General features: G+C 52.2%; 2 protein-coding genes across 6 annotated transcripts; one reads left to right on the forward strand and one right to left on the reverse strand.

Annotated features, from left to right (window-relative positions):
- The first annotated feature begins 9051 nt into the window (after positions 1-9051).
- MSMP (microseminoprotein, prostate associated) lies at positions 9052-11238 on the forward strand. Of its 2 annotated transcripts, none has more exons than XM_055133682.1 (3): positions 9052-9780; positions 10583-10691; positions 11052-11238. In XM_055133682.1, exons 1-3 carry the CDS (start codon positions 9558-9560, stop codon positions 11230-11232), a joined length of 513 nt encoding a protein of 170 aa, XP_054989657.1. In that variant the 5' UTR covers positions 9052-9557; the 3' UTR covers positions 11233-11238. The 2 variants fall into 2 exon arrangements, with proteins under 2 accessions (XP_054989657.1, XP_004600285.1); XM_004600228.2 differs by having other exon boundaries at positions 9054-10394.
- A 36-nt stretch (positions 11239-11274) lies between these two features.
- RGP1 (RGP1 homolog, RAB6A GEF complex partner 1) lies at positions 11275-15659 on the reverse strand. 4 transcript variants are annotated; one of them, XM_055133644.1, is made up of 9 exons: positions 15173-15286; positions 14356-14490; positions 14017-14153; positions 13678-13761; positions 13405-13554; positions 12803-12949; positions 12428-12555; positions 12057-12246; positions 11275-11637 (listed from the first exon to the last, which is right to left on the reverse strand). In XM_055133644.1, exons 2-9 carry the CDS (start codon positions 14469-14471, stop codon positions 11414-11416), a joined length of 1176 nt encoding a protein of 391 aa, XP_054989619.1. In that variant the 5' UTR covers positions 14472-14490; positions 15173-15286; the 3' UTR covers positions 11275-11413. The 4 variants fall into 4 exon arrangements, with proteins under 4 accessions (XP_054989619.1, XP_004600284.1, XP_054989610.1 ...); XM_004600227.3 differs by having other exon boundaries at positions 15058-15197; XM_055133635.1 differs by lacking the exon at positions 15173-15286 and adding an exon at positions 14993-15119.
- Between the last annotated feature and the right edge of the window lie 2 nt (positions 15660-15661).

The following is a 15661-nucleotide window of genomic DNA, read 5'->3' on the forward strand; positions in this document are numbered from 1 at the left end:
CAAATGTTTACAAAAGAAACAAACCTTTCAAATCTTTAAAGAGTTGTCACACTGAAAAAGAAGTAGATTTCTTCCATACTGTTCCAAAGAGCAGAACTAAGGAGAGAAATTAAGATAGATTTCAGCTTAAGAACATTCTGGTAACTAAAAACTAAGTAACAATGAAACAGGAAGCTTCCACCACAGGAAATGATCCATTTCATTCTACTTGATCATCTTTCAGAGATTAAAAATAGATGCCTTCTGAGTTCTAATTCTAAAGTTTTGGCTGTACTCAGGGCTTATTCTGGCTCTGTGCTCATGGACTACTCCTGGCAGTGCTTGAAAGGCCACATGTGGTGCTGGGAATCTGATTTGGGCCAGCCACATGCAAGGCAAGTGTCTTAAACCCTGTCCTATTTCTCCAGCACAATTCTACAATTTTAAGGAAAGAACGATTTGCAAAAGAGATGAAAGTAAGAGTCATAAATGAATGTGAAAATGTACCAGAGTGATAGTATATGAGTAGGGCACCTGCCTTGGATGAGGCCAACCCCCGTTAAATCCCTGGCATCCCATACAATCCCTTGAACAGTGCCAAAAGTAGTTCCTGAGTGCAGAAGCAGGAATAACTCTTGAGCATCACCAGGTGTGACCCCAAAACAAAATAAAATTAAAAGCCCCTGAGCATGGCCAGGAATGATCCCTGAGCACAAAGCCAGGAGTAAGTCCTGAGCACTGTTGGATGTGGGCCCAAACAAAACACAAATGAACAAAAGGCACTACTGGTCCCAGGGATGGCTCTGAAGTGGAGCACCTGCCTCACAGGCATGAGACTACAGAGTGCAATCAGGGGGTTGTGCTCCTTGGGATGCCCAGGACTGTGGTGGAGTGCGAGCTTCACAGCTGCCTGAGTGAATACTACAACCGGCGGTGAAAACTGCAACTCATTGTGTGCAAGCACCACAGCTGGGGTGTTGAAACCCTGGCAAGCTTCTGCAACCTAGGGGTGTGGCCCCCACCTTTGCAAGCACAACAAAAGGGAAGGGCACACAGGGAAGTCAATCAATCGATAGTCATTTAAAAAAGAAAGTCACTACCTCTTTAAGTAAATGTGGAGACCACAGGAAAAATTACAGCACAAAAGTAGACAGGAGTGGGGGCCAGTGGGCTGGTTGGGAGTGCTAGTCACTGTCATCCCGTTGCTCATCGATTTGCTCAAGCGGGCACCAGTAACGTCTCCATTGTGAGACTTGTTGTTACTGTTTTTTGCATATCGAATATGCCATGGGTAGCTTGCCAGGCTCTGCCATGTGGGCGGGATATTCTTGGTAGCTTGCTGGGCTTTCGGAGAGGAGCGGAGGAATGGAACCTGGGTCGGCTGCGTGCAAGGCAAATGCCTTACCCGCGGTGCTATCGCTCCAGTCGGGGGAGTGCTAGTACAGCTGGTCAAGTGGTTGCTTTGCCAGTGACTTACCCAGGTCCAATCCTCAGCACCACATAAGGTCCCTTAAGGTCCCGCAGAAGTGATCCCTGAGCATAGAGCCAGGAGTAAAATTCTAATGCTGCTAGTGTGGTTCCTCCACCCGACCCTAAACCTAAAAAAAAAAAAAAAAAAAAAAAAAAAAAAAAAAAAAGGTAAAAGTAGACTGGAGCTGGGGAAGAACAGGCCTTCTTTCTGTTTGTTCTGTTTTGTTTTGTTTTGGCTTTGGTACCACACCCAGAGGAGTTGAAGGATTACATGGGCAAGGCCTTATTTTGACCCTGATGTCCATAGCTTGCAGTGTGATGCCTTAAATTTGATCCCCATCATTATAGGACTCTGAACACCACCAGCTGAGGAAATTGAGCATCATCACAATGGTTCTAGGTCCCTACAATTACATGAAAGTAAATAGGGAAATTCATAAAGATGAATGGTAGTTGGTTAAGGGTTAATAATTAGTGGTGGGGGTGCTCATGAACGCAGTGATTTGTAAACAGAAAAGATAAACTGGTTCTAATGAAGCAGAAGCAGGGTAGAAAACTTTCAACATAGGTCCCCAGTGAAAATATGACTACAGCTGAAATCTACTAGTGAACAATCTTTAATATTCACTGCCATAAAGGCCTCTGGTTGTAGGCTGGAGCGATAGCACAGGGGTAGGGTGTTTGCCTTGCACGCGGTCGACCTGGGTTCGATTCCCAGCATTCCATATAGTCCCCTGAGCACCGCCAGGGGTGATTCCTGAGTGCAGAGCCAGGAGTAACCCTTGTGCATCACCAGGTGTGACCCAAAAAGCAAAAATAAATAAATAAACAAATAAATAAATAATAAATAGATAAAGGCCTCTGGGTTGCTTGGACACAGCAACTGTGCGTTCTTGGGACTCAGGTCCCTGTCCTGCTCTCTGACACAACTTCACAAGTCATCTCAACTCCTAAAATTAGCCTGTTTCGTGAGGTCTCTTTATCTTCTCAGGATAAGCCCCTTCTAATCCTGCTGCAAAATCCAGACCGCCAAAGGACACTGCCTCTTTATTTCTACCCTTGGCTGATGAGATAGCACAAGGATTTAAGGTGCCTGCCTTGCATATGGCCAGCATCGATTCAATCCCCAGCATCACATATAGTCCTCTAAGCACACTAGATATGATCCCTAAGCACAGAACCATGAGTAAGCCCTGGGCACTGCCATGTATGGCCCCTAATAAAATAAAAATTTAAATTCATTAAAATTTATTTTTCTATCCCAGCTATGAATTCACCCATCTCATCTTCCATCCCCAAACTGTTTTGGCTTGATCGTGATGTTGGATGTTCATATATTAACATACAGTTCTACTCTGTGCATTTTGGCGCATATATATACATGGGAACATTTGTACAACATACATAATACCATCTATGATGGATAAACATTCAAGACTCTGGCAACCAGGATTCTTTTTTTTTTTAATTTTTTTACTGAGTCACCATGTGGAAAGTTACAAAGTTTTCAGGTTTAAATCTCAGTTATACAATGCTCGAATACCCATCCCTTCACCAGTGCACATATTCCACCACCAAGAATCCCAGTATAGCTCCACCCCGCACCCCCACACCCCTAACCCCCCCACGCCCCTAGCCCCCCACCCTTTACCCCCCCCCGCCTGTGTAACTAATAAATTTCACTTTACTTTCACTTTGATTGCATACAATATTTCAACAAAACTCACTATTATTGTTTGGAGAGTCTCTCCCCTAAAGTCAGACCTGCTGAAAAGGAAGCATTAGGTAATTTGTTTTCCATTGCTGAGGATGAAGAGGTATGAGGTCGAGTGACCACACTTAGCGGCCTCTCGGTTTTGGGTTTCTGTATTTTAGTATTTTAATAACTAAGTCCAGAGAGATATTTGCCAGAAGTTGCATCGTTGCCAACTTTTACCTCTCAGTTACATTATATTCCACATATGAGTGCAATCTTTCTGTGTCTGTCTCTTTCTTTCTGACTCATTTCACTCAACATGATACTTTCCATGTTGATCCATTTATATGCAAATTTCATGACTTCATGTTTTCTGACGGCTACATAGTATTCCATTGTGTAGATATACCAGAGTTTCTTTAACCAGTCATCTGTTTTGGGGCACTCTGGTTTTTTCCAGATTCTGGCTATTGTAAACAGTGCTGCAATGAACATAGAAATACATATGCCATCTCTACTATACCGTTTTGCTTCTCCGGGATATATTCCCAGGAGTGGTATTGCTGGGTCAAATGGAAGCTCAATTTCTAATTTTTTGAGAATCGTCCATATTGTTTTCCAAAAGGGCTGAACCAGTCAGCATTCCCACCAGCAGTGAAGAAGAGTCCCTTTCTCCCCGCATCCACGCCAACACCGGTTGCTTTTGTTTTTTGGGATGTGTGGCAACCAGGATTCTAAAGCTCACTGTAGAGTGCCTAGTACAAGAGCAGGCTCCTGTGGTCTTTCGATGTATTTTGCAATAACTACTGTGTCATGCTTCAGACCTGGAGGAGACTGCCATAGGTTTGGGGACTCTTCTTATCCTACAAGCAGTAGAAGCATGCACATCATTTGCTGTATCTAGAGGGAGGACATTTCATCATGTGGGGGAAGTTGAAAGTCCTTGGCAAGCATGAAAATCATGGGTTTGAAAAATTGTGCAGAATAAGAAACAGGTGATTACCGCCAGGAGTAATTCCTGAGTGCAGAGCCAGGAGCAACCCCTGTGCATCGCCGGGTGTGACCCAAAAAGAAAAAAAAAAAGAAACAAGTGATTAAAAAGGAAGAACAGAAGTGGATCGTGCATAAAAAATGCAGACTAACCTTTAAAAACTCAGAGGTGTCACCAAAAAGAAAGGAGGAAAAAGAAAAGATTTCAACCAGAGTTTTAAAGGTGGGAAAGATCCAGAAAGGACTGTGGGCTTAAAAAAAAAAAAAAAACAGTAATGGAGTAGTAGTGTATGTTGGCAAAGAAAAGCGCGGCGTTGAGAGGAGGGAGAGGATTTATAGTAGAGGAAGTAGGTGTGAAGTTTTCCTCTAAAGATGCCCAGCAGAGAAGAAATAAAGGCCTCTGGGAATAGGGGTGGGCTGGGCTGGGGCTGAAACAGCACCAGAGAAAGCACAGGGGCCAAAAGCAGGATGGGTGTCTTCTGCTTTTGAAATAACAGACCCAGATTATCTTGCTTGGAGCCAAGCATTAACCCCATGATTTCAAGATCTTTAAAGTGAGTTAGAAAGATCCTGGTCCTTAAAATTATTGCTGGCCCAAAGTAAATTATAAAGATCATGATGAAAATTTAAGATTGGATGAGTTTCTGAGATAAGTACCAAATGCCACTTTGAAGCTGATTTTAGAAGAACTACCAGAATAATAAGTTGCTATGTTATGGATATACTGTGGTAAATAAACTAGCTTTAGTTTTCTTTCCTTTTAACAGCCATGAAATTCATAAGGAAATGTAATATATATCTCTATCTATAGAGGACAGTAAATAATCTGACATGTAGAATAAAATACAGCTACTTTGCATCCTGTAACCCAATGCCCCATATCAAAATTGTTTTATTTGGTTCAGGATATACAAGGCAGGTTAAAGGACTATACAGAAAAAAGATTTTAAAATGAAGACTTAGATGAAAGAGAGAACTAAAAGTCCTAGTCCACTAAGATATAATAATTCATAATAATTCAGGCATCAACTGCACTGTAGCACTGTCAGACACTGTAGCACTGTTCATCGATTTGCTCGAGCGGACACCAGGAATGTTTCTGTTGTGAGACTTGTTGTTACTGCAGGGTTTTTTTGTTTTGTTTTGTTTTGTTTTGTTTATATATCAAATACACCACGGGTAGTTGCCAGGCTCTGCCGGGCGGGCTAGATACTCTCGATAGCTTGCCAGGCTCTCCGAAGGAGACGGAGAGAATCAAACCCAGGTTGGCCGTGCAAAACAAACGCCCTACCTGCTGTGCTATTGCTCCAGTCACAAGGCATCAACACAGAATTTAATTCAGTGAGCAAAACATTGCCATAAAATCAGGAAATACGGGCCGGAGCAGGTAGGGCACTTTGCATGCAGCTGACCCAAGTCTGTCCCTAGCACTACATACGATTCTGATTACAGACCAGGAGTAAACCCTGAATACTGCCAGGGGTGCCCCCAATAGACTTGACACCATATAACTAATCTTGATAACCCGAGGTTCCAAAGCAAATACTGAATTAGACTAATCGATCTTCTACTTTTTTAATTTCAATACAATTACTGAAACCTTTTTATAAACATAGCTATGCAATTCTAAGTGACTACAAGAGTCGGTAAGCTAGTACAAAGGTTAAGGCACACACATGCCTTGCATAGGACTGACCCTGTTCAACTGCTGTAACATGGTCCCCTGAGTTCAGAGGCAGGAGTAGCCTCTTAGCACTGCTGGGAATAGCCCCCAAAATAAAATAAATGACTATAAAAATGAACAGATCATCCTGAGAGGTGGAGGCAAATAAGAAGTGACATACAGGGTTGGGCGAGGTTGAGCGGTGGTGAAGGTGCAGTAACTTTGTATATCAAAACTATAAATTACTAACATTATTGTAACCAAGTTACCTAAACTACAATAAAACTTTCCCCTAGTCTTTCCCCAGTGTTTTAATGGACACTGATTCCTTTTTGGCAAAGAGCAAAAGGTCCTAATGCCAGGTACAGATACCCTTGCTTTTAAGTGGCTACCCTTCTTGCTCAATTGAATCCAACAGCCACATGGGGCTTTCAAGCTTTTACTGGACCTGGTCATGAACTGTACCCAAACTTCCCTAATTCCAGCGCACAGGCCGCTGGACAAAATTGCTCTCTACGGACTAGCCATGTCCACTTTCCATCTCCAGTCCTCGCCAAAGCCCCTGCAGAGCTCTCCTCTCTGCAGCTTCCTCCCACTCCCGCGCCCCTTTCTGGATCTCACCACCTGCAGCTTCTGCCCCCGAGAGTTCCTGGGCGTGTTCTCTCCATAATCACACGTGCACATATGCCAACATGCGCGCTCGCACACACCTGCCCCATTCGAGCTCTGCGCTCAGCGTCCTGTGGGTGGCGGAATGAAGTCGCAGATCTCCTGTGTGCTCAGTCCTCGGGCGCTTGAGCGATCTTCCCGGGGGTCCCTTCCCCCAGGCACCAGGGCAAGGAGCCCACCCCTCTCTCCTTCCTTAGCAGAGGCCTATCCCTCCTGTCCGCTGGCGGTGGGGGTCGGGGTGACTCACAGAGGCCAGGGGGCCCGGAATGCGCTCACTTCCGCGGCGCGCACCTGCCCGGCGCTGCTGGAGCGCCGCCCGGCCGGGCCTCCGGCGGATGTTTTTTCTGTCCCCGAGCTGACGGGTGCTCGCCAACCACCCACTCCTACCCACAGAGCCAACCGCCGCGCTCCCCACAGCTGGCATCCCTAAAGGCCGCTGCCCCAGAAATCGTTACACGGGGCGCTGACCCTGCCACCCCCTAATCACACACGCGGCAACCGCAAGCACGGCCTCCGTCCCCACCAAGCTAGCACGGGCTCAAGGCTTGCAAGCAGGTCCAAGCAGTGGCTCCTCACTACCCCCCCCTGACCGGTGGAAGAGGGATCCTGGCTGTTATAGGATATTTTTCCCTTTCCAGGAGACCCCAAGTATCCATCTAAACTTCATTTCAGTGGCTTCGCTTCTGTCCCCACCAGCTTACCAGTTCATCTCCATCCCGCATCGGTGTCAGCGTCTGCTTTTGCTCACTCCCCCCACATTTTTTTTTAATTGAATCACCGTGAGATACAAGAGTTACAAAGCTGTTCATGGTCCGGTTTCAGTCATACAGTGTTCTAACATCCATCCCTCCACGAATGTATATTTCCCACCACGAATGTATATTTCCCACCACCAATGTCCCCATTTTCCTCCCCCAACTCTTCCTCTCCCCACCCAGCCTATGGCAAGCTTTCTCTCTCCCTCTCCCACTCCCTCTCCCTCTCCCTGTCTCTGTCTCTCTGTCTCTGTTTCCGTCTCTCTCTCTCTCTCTCCCCTGCTGCCCCCCTTTAGGTATTATGGTTTGCAAGACAGATACTGAGAGGTTATCCTGTTTGTTCCTTTACCTCTTTTCAGCAGGCAGTTCTTATTCAGAGTGGTTATTTCCAACTATCTTTGTCATAGTGGTCCTCACTCCCCACTCTTGTCTGCTCTCTGTTGGCTCGGCTCCAAGTTGCAGGAGCAGAAGGTAAAAGGTACAGCCTTCAGACTTCACCTAGACCCCATTTCTTTCCTTCTTTCACCGCCCCTCCTCCATTCCTGGACCCCATTTCTTAGAGAGGCAGCACCCGAGCTATTGACCACGGGGAAGACTTAGGGGCCCTCTGGCTGGACCAGCTCTCTAGCCACCTGCTCCAGCCAGGAGAACAGCCCTGGGACTATCTTTCACTTGCCAGGCGACACCAGTCCCCCATTGCCTTCTGTGGGTTTTCTTTTTTAAAACAGGCACCTCTCTGACATGAAAAGGGAGGCCTGATGAGGGGCTGTGTGCAGGGAAGTCCATAGACTATAAAACTTAAACAGTCTTCTTGGCCAAGAGAGGGAGCTGGGGGTGAATGGATGGGGCTTCCAAATGGCAAGGACAGAGGCAGATAGCTGGCCCAATTCAGCCGGGAGTGGCCATTCTCTGAGGGAGAGAACTGAGTCTTGGAAAATGAAGATTATGAAGGAAAAATGAGTACCCAAGAAGCTGGGCCTGCAAACAGGATGGGAAGTGTCTGGAATGGGGAACTGGGATCTCCTGAAGTCTGGGAAACAAAAGCCACTTTGGACATAGGCTTTTGGTACCAAGAGGTGGCCAGCATTGGTCAGAAAAGAGTACTTGAGCTTTTCTGTGAGTGGGGCTGGGAAGAGTGGGCCAGGATCCTGAGGCAGGAATCCTAATGCTGGAGGGATGATGTGGAAATGCTACCTCTTCCCAGAGGGAGAAATGAGGATACTGGCCAAGAAAGTCAGGTTTTTCTGCAACCCCTTTTCTCAAATCAGTATCCAGAATTTCAAAGGTGGAAGGACTATACCTGAAATGTGTGGTACATGTATATGAAAGGAGCAGGGTCTGTGTTGAGAGCTGGTAGCTCCCCATAGAAGGCTTCAGCTCAGTGAGTGACTCTCGGCCTTTCAGACACAAGGGCCCTCTGCATCACAGCTGAATTCTAGCCTGATAACAGATGCCAACCCTGGCCAAGATTGTGTGCCCAGGAAGGCACTGAGGAGTGCATGATTCCCTAAATCCTCTGAACAACCTTTGAATTCCAGTTACTCTACCAACTCAAATAAGGAAAACAGTAATTGGAATTCAGTCCTAATTACTCTATCAATTTATATAAGGCTTAGAGAGGTGAAGTAACTCGCCCAAGGCCACATAGCTCACATAAGTTTACAGTAAAGACCTGCATTTCAGGGTGTCTAACGCTACAGCTTATTTTTTTTTTTTGGGTCACACCCAGCGACGCACAGGGGTTACTCCTGGCTCTTGACTCAGGAATTACTACTGGCGGTGCTCAGGGGACTATATGGGATGCTGGGATTCGAACCCAGGTCGGCCGTGTGCAAGGCAAACGCCCTACCCGCTGTGCTATCACTCCAGCCCCTACAGCTTATGCCTTAATCACCCATTCTGGGGTTCTCCAGAGACTATAGGAAACCAAGAAGAGGAAGTTAGAGGCTAACTTCCTGAGACCTGGATCCCAAAGGGACCAGAGGACAAACAGCCCTTTTGTGGAAGCGCAGTGATACCCACCTCAAGAGCGTTTAAATTTTTTTTTTTTAATTTTTGGTTTTTGAGCCACATCTGGCAGTGCTCAGGGCTTACTTCTGGCTGTGTCCTCAAGGATCACTCCTGGCGAGGCTTGGGTTGGGGGACACACGGGGTGCCAGGGATCAAACCCAGGTCACCCACATGCAAGGCAAGCATTATACCTGCTGTACAATCGCTCCAGCCCCACCTTGGGAAGCACTTGGAAGAGGTTCCACTCTTTGAAGGAACTGTCCTCAGACTTGGGGAGGTCCTGGCTCTGCTAAATTATCTGGCGGACAATTTGTCTCTGCGACAGATGCCTGCAGAGGGGACAGTGGTCCACTCCAAGATGGGTCTGACTCAGGAGACTCTGCAGAGGGACATTCTCCACTCCAGGTGCCTGTTTGCTCCCCCGGAGTCTTGGGCCGTCGCACCCCATTGCAGCTCCCCGGTTTGGCTGAGGCTCAGTGTTCACCATCCCCAGGAAATGCCTCCCTCCGGTTCAGGCAGAGATCCCAGCGCACACACACCCCTGGAGTGTATGTGTGTTGTGGAGGAGAGGGGGGCCAGGGGAAGTGGTGGAACGCTTCTCTCCAGGTCAGGGAAGAGATGTGGGGACCACCTGGGGGGGCCTCTCTTCCCACCTCCTTGTTGGGCCAAGCGCCCGGTCCGGTGCCCCTTCCCTGGCCACCTCCCTCCCCCTAGCTGTGCTGGGGCATGAATCAGCTCTCACAGCTTGTTAAAGCGAGACCTCTTGTTTTCATGCCCTCACCTCAGGAAACGGAGCTACAACTTTTCCAGCTCTCCTCAGCAGGGGGCCAGGGTCCTCACTTTATAAACATCCCTGAGCCTGTACAAGGAGAGGGCAGGGAGATAGTGTGAGACAGGAGCCCCAGGGAGGAGGACAGAGGCTAAGACCGCAAGGAGAGAAACAAAGAAAAAGCCCAAGAAATACCCAGAGCAGCCGCAAAGGGAGCTGAGCAGGGTCCCCTCGGAGCTGAAAACGAGGGCTGTGCCGGGAGAATGGCTGTGAGGGCGCCCTGGGCAGGACGGGCAAAGGGGACCCTGGGAGGCTGGGGGCCCCTCTGCTTGCTCATCTCGCTGCTTCTCCAGTCCCCAGGAGTCCACAGCAAGTGCTACTTCCAAGCTCAAGGTAAAGCTGGGCCAGACACTAGGAAAAGACCAGGACAGAAAAGGGGCTGGGGCTGGGGGTGGGACAGCTTAGAGATGCCGTGTCAGAACCCTGACTCCTTTTGCTCAGGAGAGACTAAACACAGGGGCAGCATGCACCCTACTCGCACTCCAGCCTCAAAGGCGCCAACACTTCCTATTCCTCCTTAGCCCCCTGCCACTACGAAGGGAAGTATTATAGCCTGGGCGAGTCCTGGCTCCGAGGGGACTGTTTCCAATGCACCTGCCTGCATCCTGTCGGGGTGGGCTGCTGCGACACGTGAGTGACCCGGGGTACTGACACATGTGACTGAGGGATGAGTGGGAGGAACTAGACAGCTGGGCTGCAAGTCGGAGCGGGATAGCGGCAGGAGGCTGCTGGAAGCTGGAGATTCTGAAGATTTGAAAACGCAAGAGGAAATGTGTGTGTGTGTGTGTGTGTGTGTGTGTGTGTGTGCGCGCGCGCGCGCGCATGGGGGGGTGTTGGTGGGTGTGGAAGAAACATGGCTGCCAGGCAAGGAGGGGCAAGGAGGGCAGCTGCGGCCACATACGAGCAGGAGCTGAGGAATGATGGGATGGGGGGTGGGGGGTGACAGTGCCTGGGACTGCACTGACTCCAACCCCCACCTTTGGTTCCTAGGTCCCAGCACCCCATCGACTTCCCTGCCGAGTGCGAGCTCCGCCGGGAGGCAGACACCTGCCAGTTCTCCCTGGTGCAGAAAGCGGACCCTCGGCTGCCCTGCAAAGGGGGAGGACCCGACCCAGAGTGGGGCTCTGCGAACACCCCTGCTGCCGGGGCTCCTGCTCCCCACTCCAGCTAGACCCTTCTGCCAGCTGCCCACTGCTGCCGCCATGTGCAGGGAAACCACTAGCAGCTACCACTTTATTCTGAATAAATAAGTGAACGCTCCCGCTGAAGGCTGGCCTCTCATTGTCCATGGTCCTGGGCCCGGTGGGGACGGGCCGTGGTTGGCGGGCCCGGCACACAAAGCAGTGGCAGTCTTAGATGGTGATGGTGCTGGTGCTGGGGCCCGGGGCAGCATAGGAAGCCAGTGTGGGGCTTGTTGGCAGCACCTTGATGGGGAGGTCCCAGCTGAACGTGTCGACGGGCACTTGCTCGGGTCCCGTCCAGGTGACAGGTTCGGGCTGTTCCATGGGAGGCAGGAGTACCAGACCGGGTTCTCTGGATGTCACAAACTCAAAGTGTAGCCGCCACTTCAGGGAAACTGTGGCGGGGAGAGGAAAGGTAGGGACTTAGGAACCGGGAGTAAAAGCCAATGCCAGCAAGAGTTAGCAAACAGGGGAAACACTGTCTGGGGTGAACTGGGAAGGCGGGAAGAAGTCATGGGGTGGTGAGCTAGGTTTGAGGGTCACTCTGGAGATATTAGCAGCATTAACCAGAAGCCAGACTACAAGGCAAGGGTGTGCAGGACCTAAACACCCAAGTGTGGGGACAGCACAACTTGGTCGTGCGAGTTCATTGTTCTGTAGCACCAGTGACCCTGGTGGGCAGAAGTCTGCGGCCTGAGTCTGAGGGGCCAGGGTGGGCATAGGTTGGGCACCGTATTAAAAAGCAGGATCTGTGGGGTACCAAAGCACAAATGTATGCTCTGCCTCCTTTTCCCTGAAACGGCCAGCGTCTCACCGATGGCTGTGCAGAAGCCTGGGGTGGAGCTCAGTGGAATGGGGAGAGAGAAGCTGGTCCTGGTGGTATGGAGGCAGGACTCCTGGTGCCGGGCGTGAGTCACGTGGGACACAGAGGGGGCACCGCCCGCCCCTCGGCGCCGCTGGTACTCGGGCTGCACCCGCTCTTCAGTCTGCAAGCTTACCGAGAACTGCGAGGAACAAAGCAGTGTGGGCAGCAATGGCAGTGCTGATCTGCTGAGAGCCAGCCCAAGCCCTTGGGGGACCCCGCTGTCCACTTATCCACACCCCTGCCCCTGCCTGTATATACACAGGCTCTTTTCCTTCCCCCACCTTCACCCCTCAGGCCTCCAAAGTCCTCTCCTGACTCACCTGCAAGCAAGCTACAGTTCCTTCCCCCAGGTTTAAGGTCCCTATCACATCCTCGCCAAGTCTGTACACAGACTTGAAGATGCCGAATGTTCCAACTTTCCCCCGGCCATCGCTGATATTGTACAGATCTGGGGAGGAATGGGACAATATAAACCTGGGGTTCACACCGTGGAACACCTGGACATGGGGATTGGACTCAAGAAATGGGATGGACTTCTCCTTATAGTGTGAGAGGGGATGTGGCAGTGAAGAAAGTCTGGGCGGGACAGGAGTACTCCGAGGGAAGAGCAGGAAGGGAGATGGAAGGGACAATTCTGTTTGGGGTTCTCATTCCCGGTGGGGCTGGGATGAGGGCAATTCTGACAGAATCCTCACGGAGGCTGCGGCAGGATGTGGTGGCCATGAGACGCTCCCCCGCCAGTTCCATGAGCCAAGAGTCCTTCTTGCCACTTTCCTCCTCCTCCAAGAACGGACTGGATGGGGCCACAGACTCATCCTGGGGAAACCGGATATCTTGAAGGCCTGCAGAGAGGAGGGTGGGAGACGAGGGAATGGACAGGAGCAGATATTAGGATTTTACACTCTAGCTGAGGGGCAGACGGAGAGCCTCAGCTGAGGCTTGGATCTCAACCCATCTTCCGGAAACTTCCACCTTCATTGAGAAGAGGAAGCCAGAACAGAGCACAGTGATCCAGGTGCATGCTTTGAAGGAAGGCCCTGGGTTAAACTCCTAGTACCAGAGAACCCCCTCAAGCACTGCAGCATGTAGCCCTGGAGACCCACAGAGACACCCAAGCATTCGACTGTCCAGTTCAGCTGGTGAAGTATCACAGGGAGTGTCCCCCCACCGGGCCCCCTGAGCACTATTTGGTAGGTGATCCCTCACACACCCAACTCCTCTCCACTCCAAAACAAAGAAAAGAGGAAGCATCCTTCCAGCCCCTTCCATGAGCCCAGTGAAATGAAACTTCACTCACCCGTCAGCACGAGGACTCTCAGAGGGACCCTGAGTAAGGTGATGGGGGAATTGACCCGCTGGCAGCCAATGGTCAGCTTGTAGACATACTTGACAGACTGGCCCCGGAAGGAGGGAGGTCCCTCGAGAGGCAGCACTTCACTGTAGGAGTCTAGGTAGAAAAGGGGGAATCAGGGCGACAGGCAGCCAGTTCAAGCCCCCCCCCCCCACTTTCCCTCCTCCTCTGCCCCCACCAGAGCTTTTGCCACTATCCAGGGCTGGGACAGCCACTCACATGATCTGGACTCTCCAGGTTCCAGCCGCAGGTCACAGAAGAGGATCTTCGGAGGAGTGGAGAGGATACACTGACCCCTCTCGCCTACAAAAGAAAGACTTCAGGTAAGGACCCTTAGATCAGGACCCCACGAGGCCAGCACACACAGGAAGAGTGGTTGGTCCAGGCGGCCCACACTGGGCCTCCCCCCTCTTCTGGGGAAATAAAGGCAGTTTTGCAACCCTCAAAGACATACTTGTCTTCCTCTGCATCCCCAGGGTGACAATGATCCACCACACATCAGCCCCCCCACCCGCCATGGTGAGAGGCACCCCATCACCCTCTCATGCCATCTCTGACCTCGATGTGGCAGAAAGACGGTCTGGCTCTCGGGCTGCACCTCAGGCTGATTGGAGTCAGGGGGCGGCAGTGCCACCCGGCTCTCACTGGCATGGAACTGGCAGTGGATCTGTGCACTGGCCCAGGCCAAAGCCTCACTATTGGGGGAGAAGAGGTGGCATCAGAGGGCGTTTTTGACCTCAGCAGCCCCCCATTGCACTGTATGAGGCAGCTGACCCGGGACCCCACAGAAACACCACTGGACAAGAGGGGAAAAGGGTGCTGCCAATAGACAGCCCAGGGAGTGAGAGAGATGGTGCGCCAGGGCTGCCAGCCTCCCAGAAGGGCTAGCACCCCCACCTGGATGCTGAAGTGGCTGTGGGGGCCAGGGGATTAGTGACGGTCACCACACACTCCAGCGCCTCCCCGGCCAGAAACACGGGCCCCCGGCTCAGCTCTGCCACCACTTCGATCATGGCAACTCAGGGCCAGGGTCTGGAAGAAAATTGGGGGTGAGGGGTGGTCAGAGGTCAGTACAAGGCTAGATATCCGCGGCCAGCCGCGGGGTGTGCAGGGCGCACTCAGAAGGGGCGGATCGGATATGCGAGGAAGCGAATGGGAGGTGCGGGTGGCAGTGGGCACAGTGCCACCCAGGACGAGGGCTTCTTTCTTTCTTTTCTTCTTTCTTACTTTTTGTTTTGTCTTGTTTTGCTTTTGGGTCACACCCCGCAATGCTCAGGAGTTACTCCTGGCGGTGTTCGGGAGACCCCTTGGAATGCGGGGGATGGAACCCGGGTGGGCCCGCGTGCAAGGCAAGGCCTCACCCAGCGTATTATGGCTCGCAACCGGGGAGGGACACTCTTCCGAGAGCCCTAGGTCCCTGCAGCTCCGGCCTACCTCCTGGCCGGCTCTTTTTGGCCGCCCCCAGCAACCCCGCACCCCCCGGGCCGGCCTCAAGGTCCCACGTCCCAGCCCCAAGGCCGCGGCGGCCCGTCACCTCGCGCTCCGAGCCCCCGCACGTCTCCGGGTCGTAATCCTGGGGCCACCGCCACACCCCCTCACCTGGCCGCCGCCGGGACCCCGCCAGGTGCGCCGCGGCGGCGCGGGGCGGGACTTCCCCCGCCGCCCCCGCCCCCCGCGGAGCCACTTCCGGCCGGAAGCGCCCGGCCCCCCGCACCGGAAGGGACTCTGCTCCTCCGGCCGTCCGGGTCACCTTCCCACGGCTCCCGCGGACCTGCGCCGGGCGTGCGTGCTCGCTGCGCGGATACCGGCCGACGGGACCCGGCGCGCAGCGCGCGGGGGCCTGGAGTTGCGGGGGCCCTGGGAGCCCCGGAGCCGGCGGCCGGGAGCTGCTGGGCGGGTCTCGGGGGCGGCGCCGGGCCGGCGGGCGGGCCCCCGGGGCTCCGCCCCTCCCGCCCCGTCTCCCTTCGGCCAGTCTGGCTAATCACCGCGGCCCAATGACGGCGAGGCCCGACCCTTCCCGCCCAGGACCCAGGGAGACAAGCGCGGCGGCGCCCGGGCGGCTTCATTGCCTTCGCCAGCGCCGACGCTGCAGCAGCCCCTGGTGCGCTCCTCGCCGGCCCTTCGTTAGCCTCCGCATTGCTCGGGGCAAGGCGCTCCGCAGCACCCAGCATCAGCGTGTGGGCTGGGCCGACCAGATACATTG

This window comes from Sorex araneus, chromosome 1, assembly GCF_027595985.1.
Source record: "Sorex araneus isolate mSorAra2 chromosome 1, mSorAra2.pri, whole genome shotgun sequence".
Classification (NCBI taxonomy): Eukaryota; Metazoa; Chordata; class Mammalia; order Eulipotyphla; family Soricidae; genus Sorex; species Sorex araneus.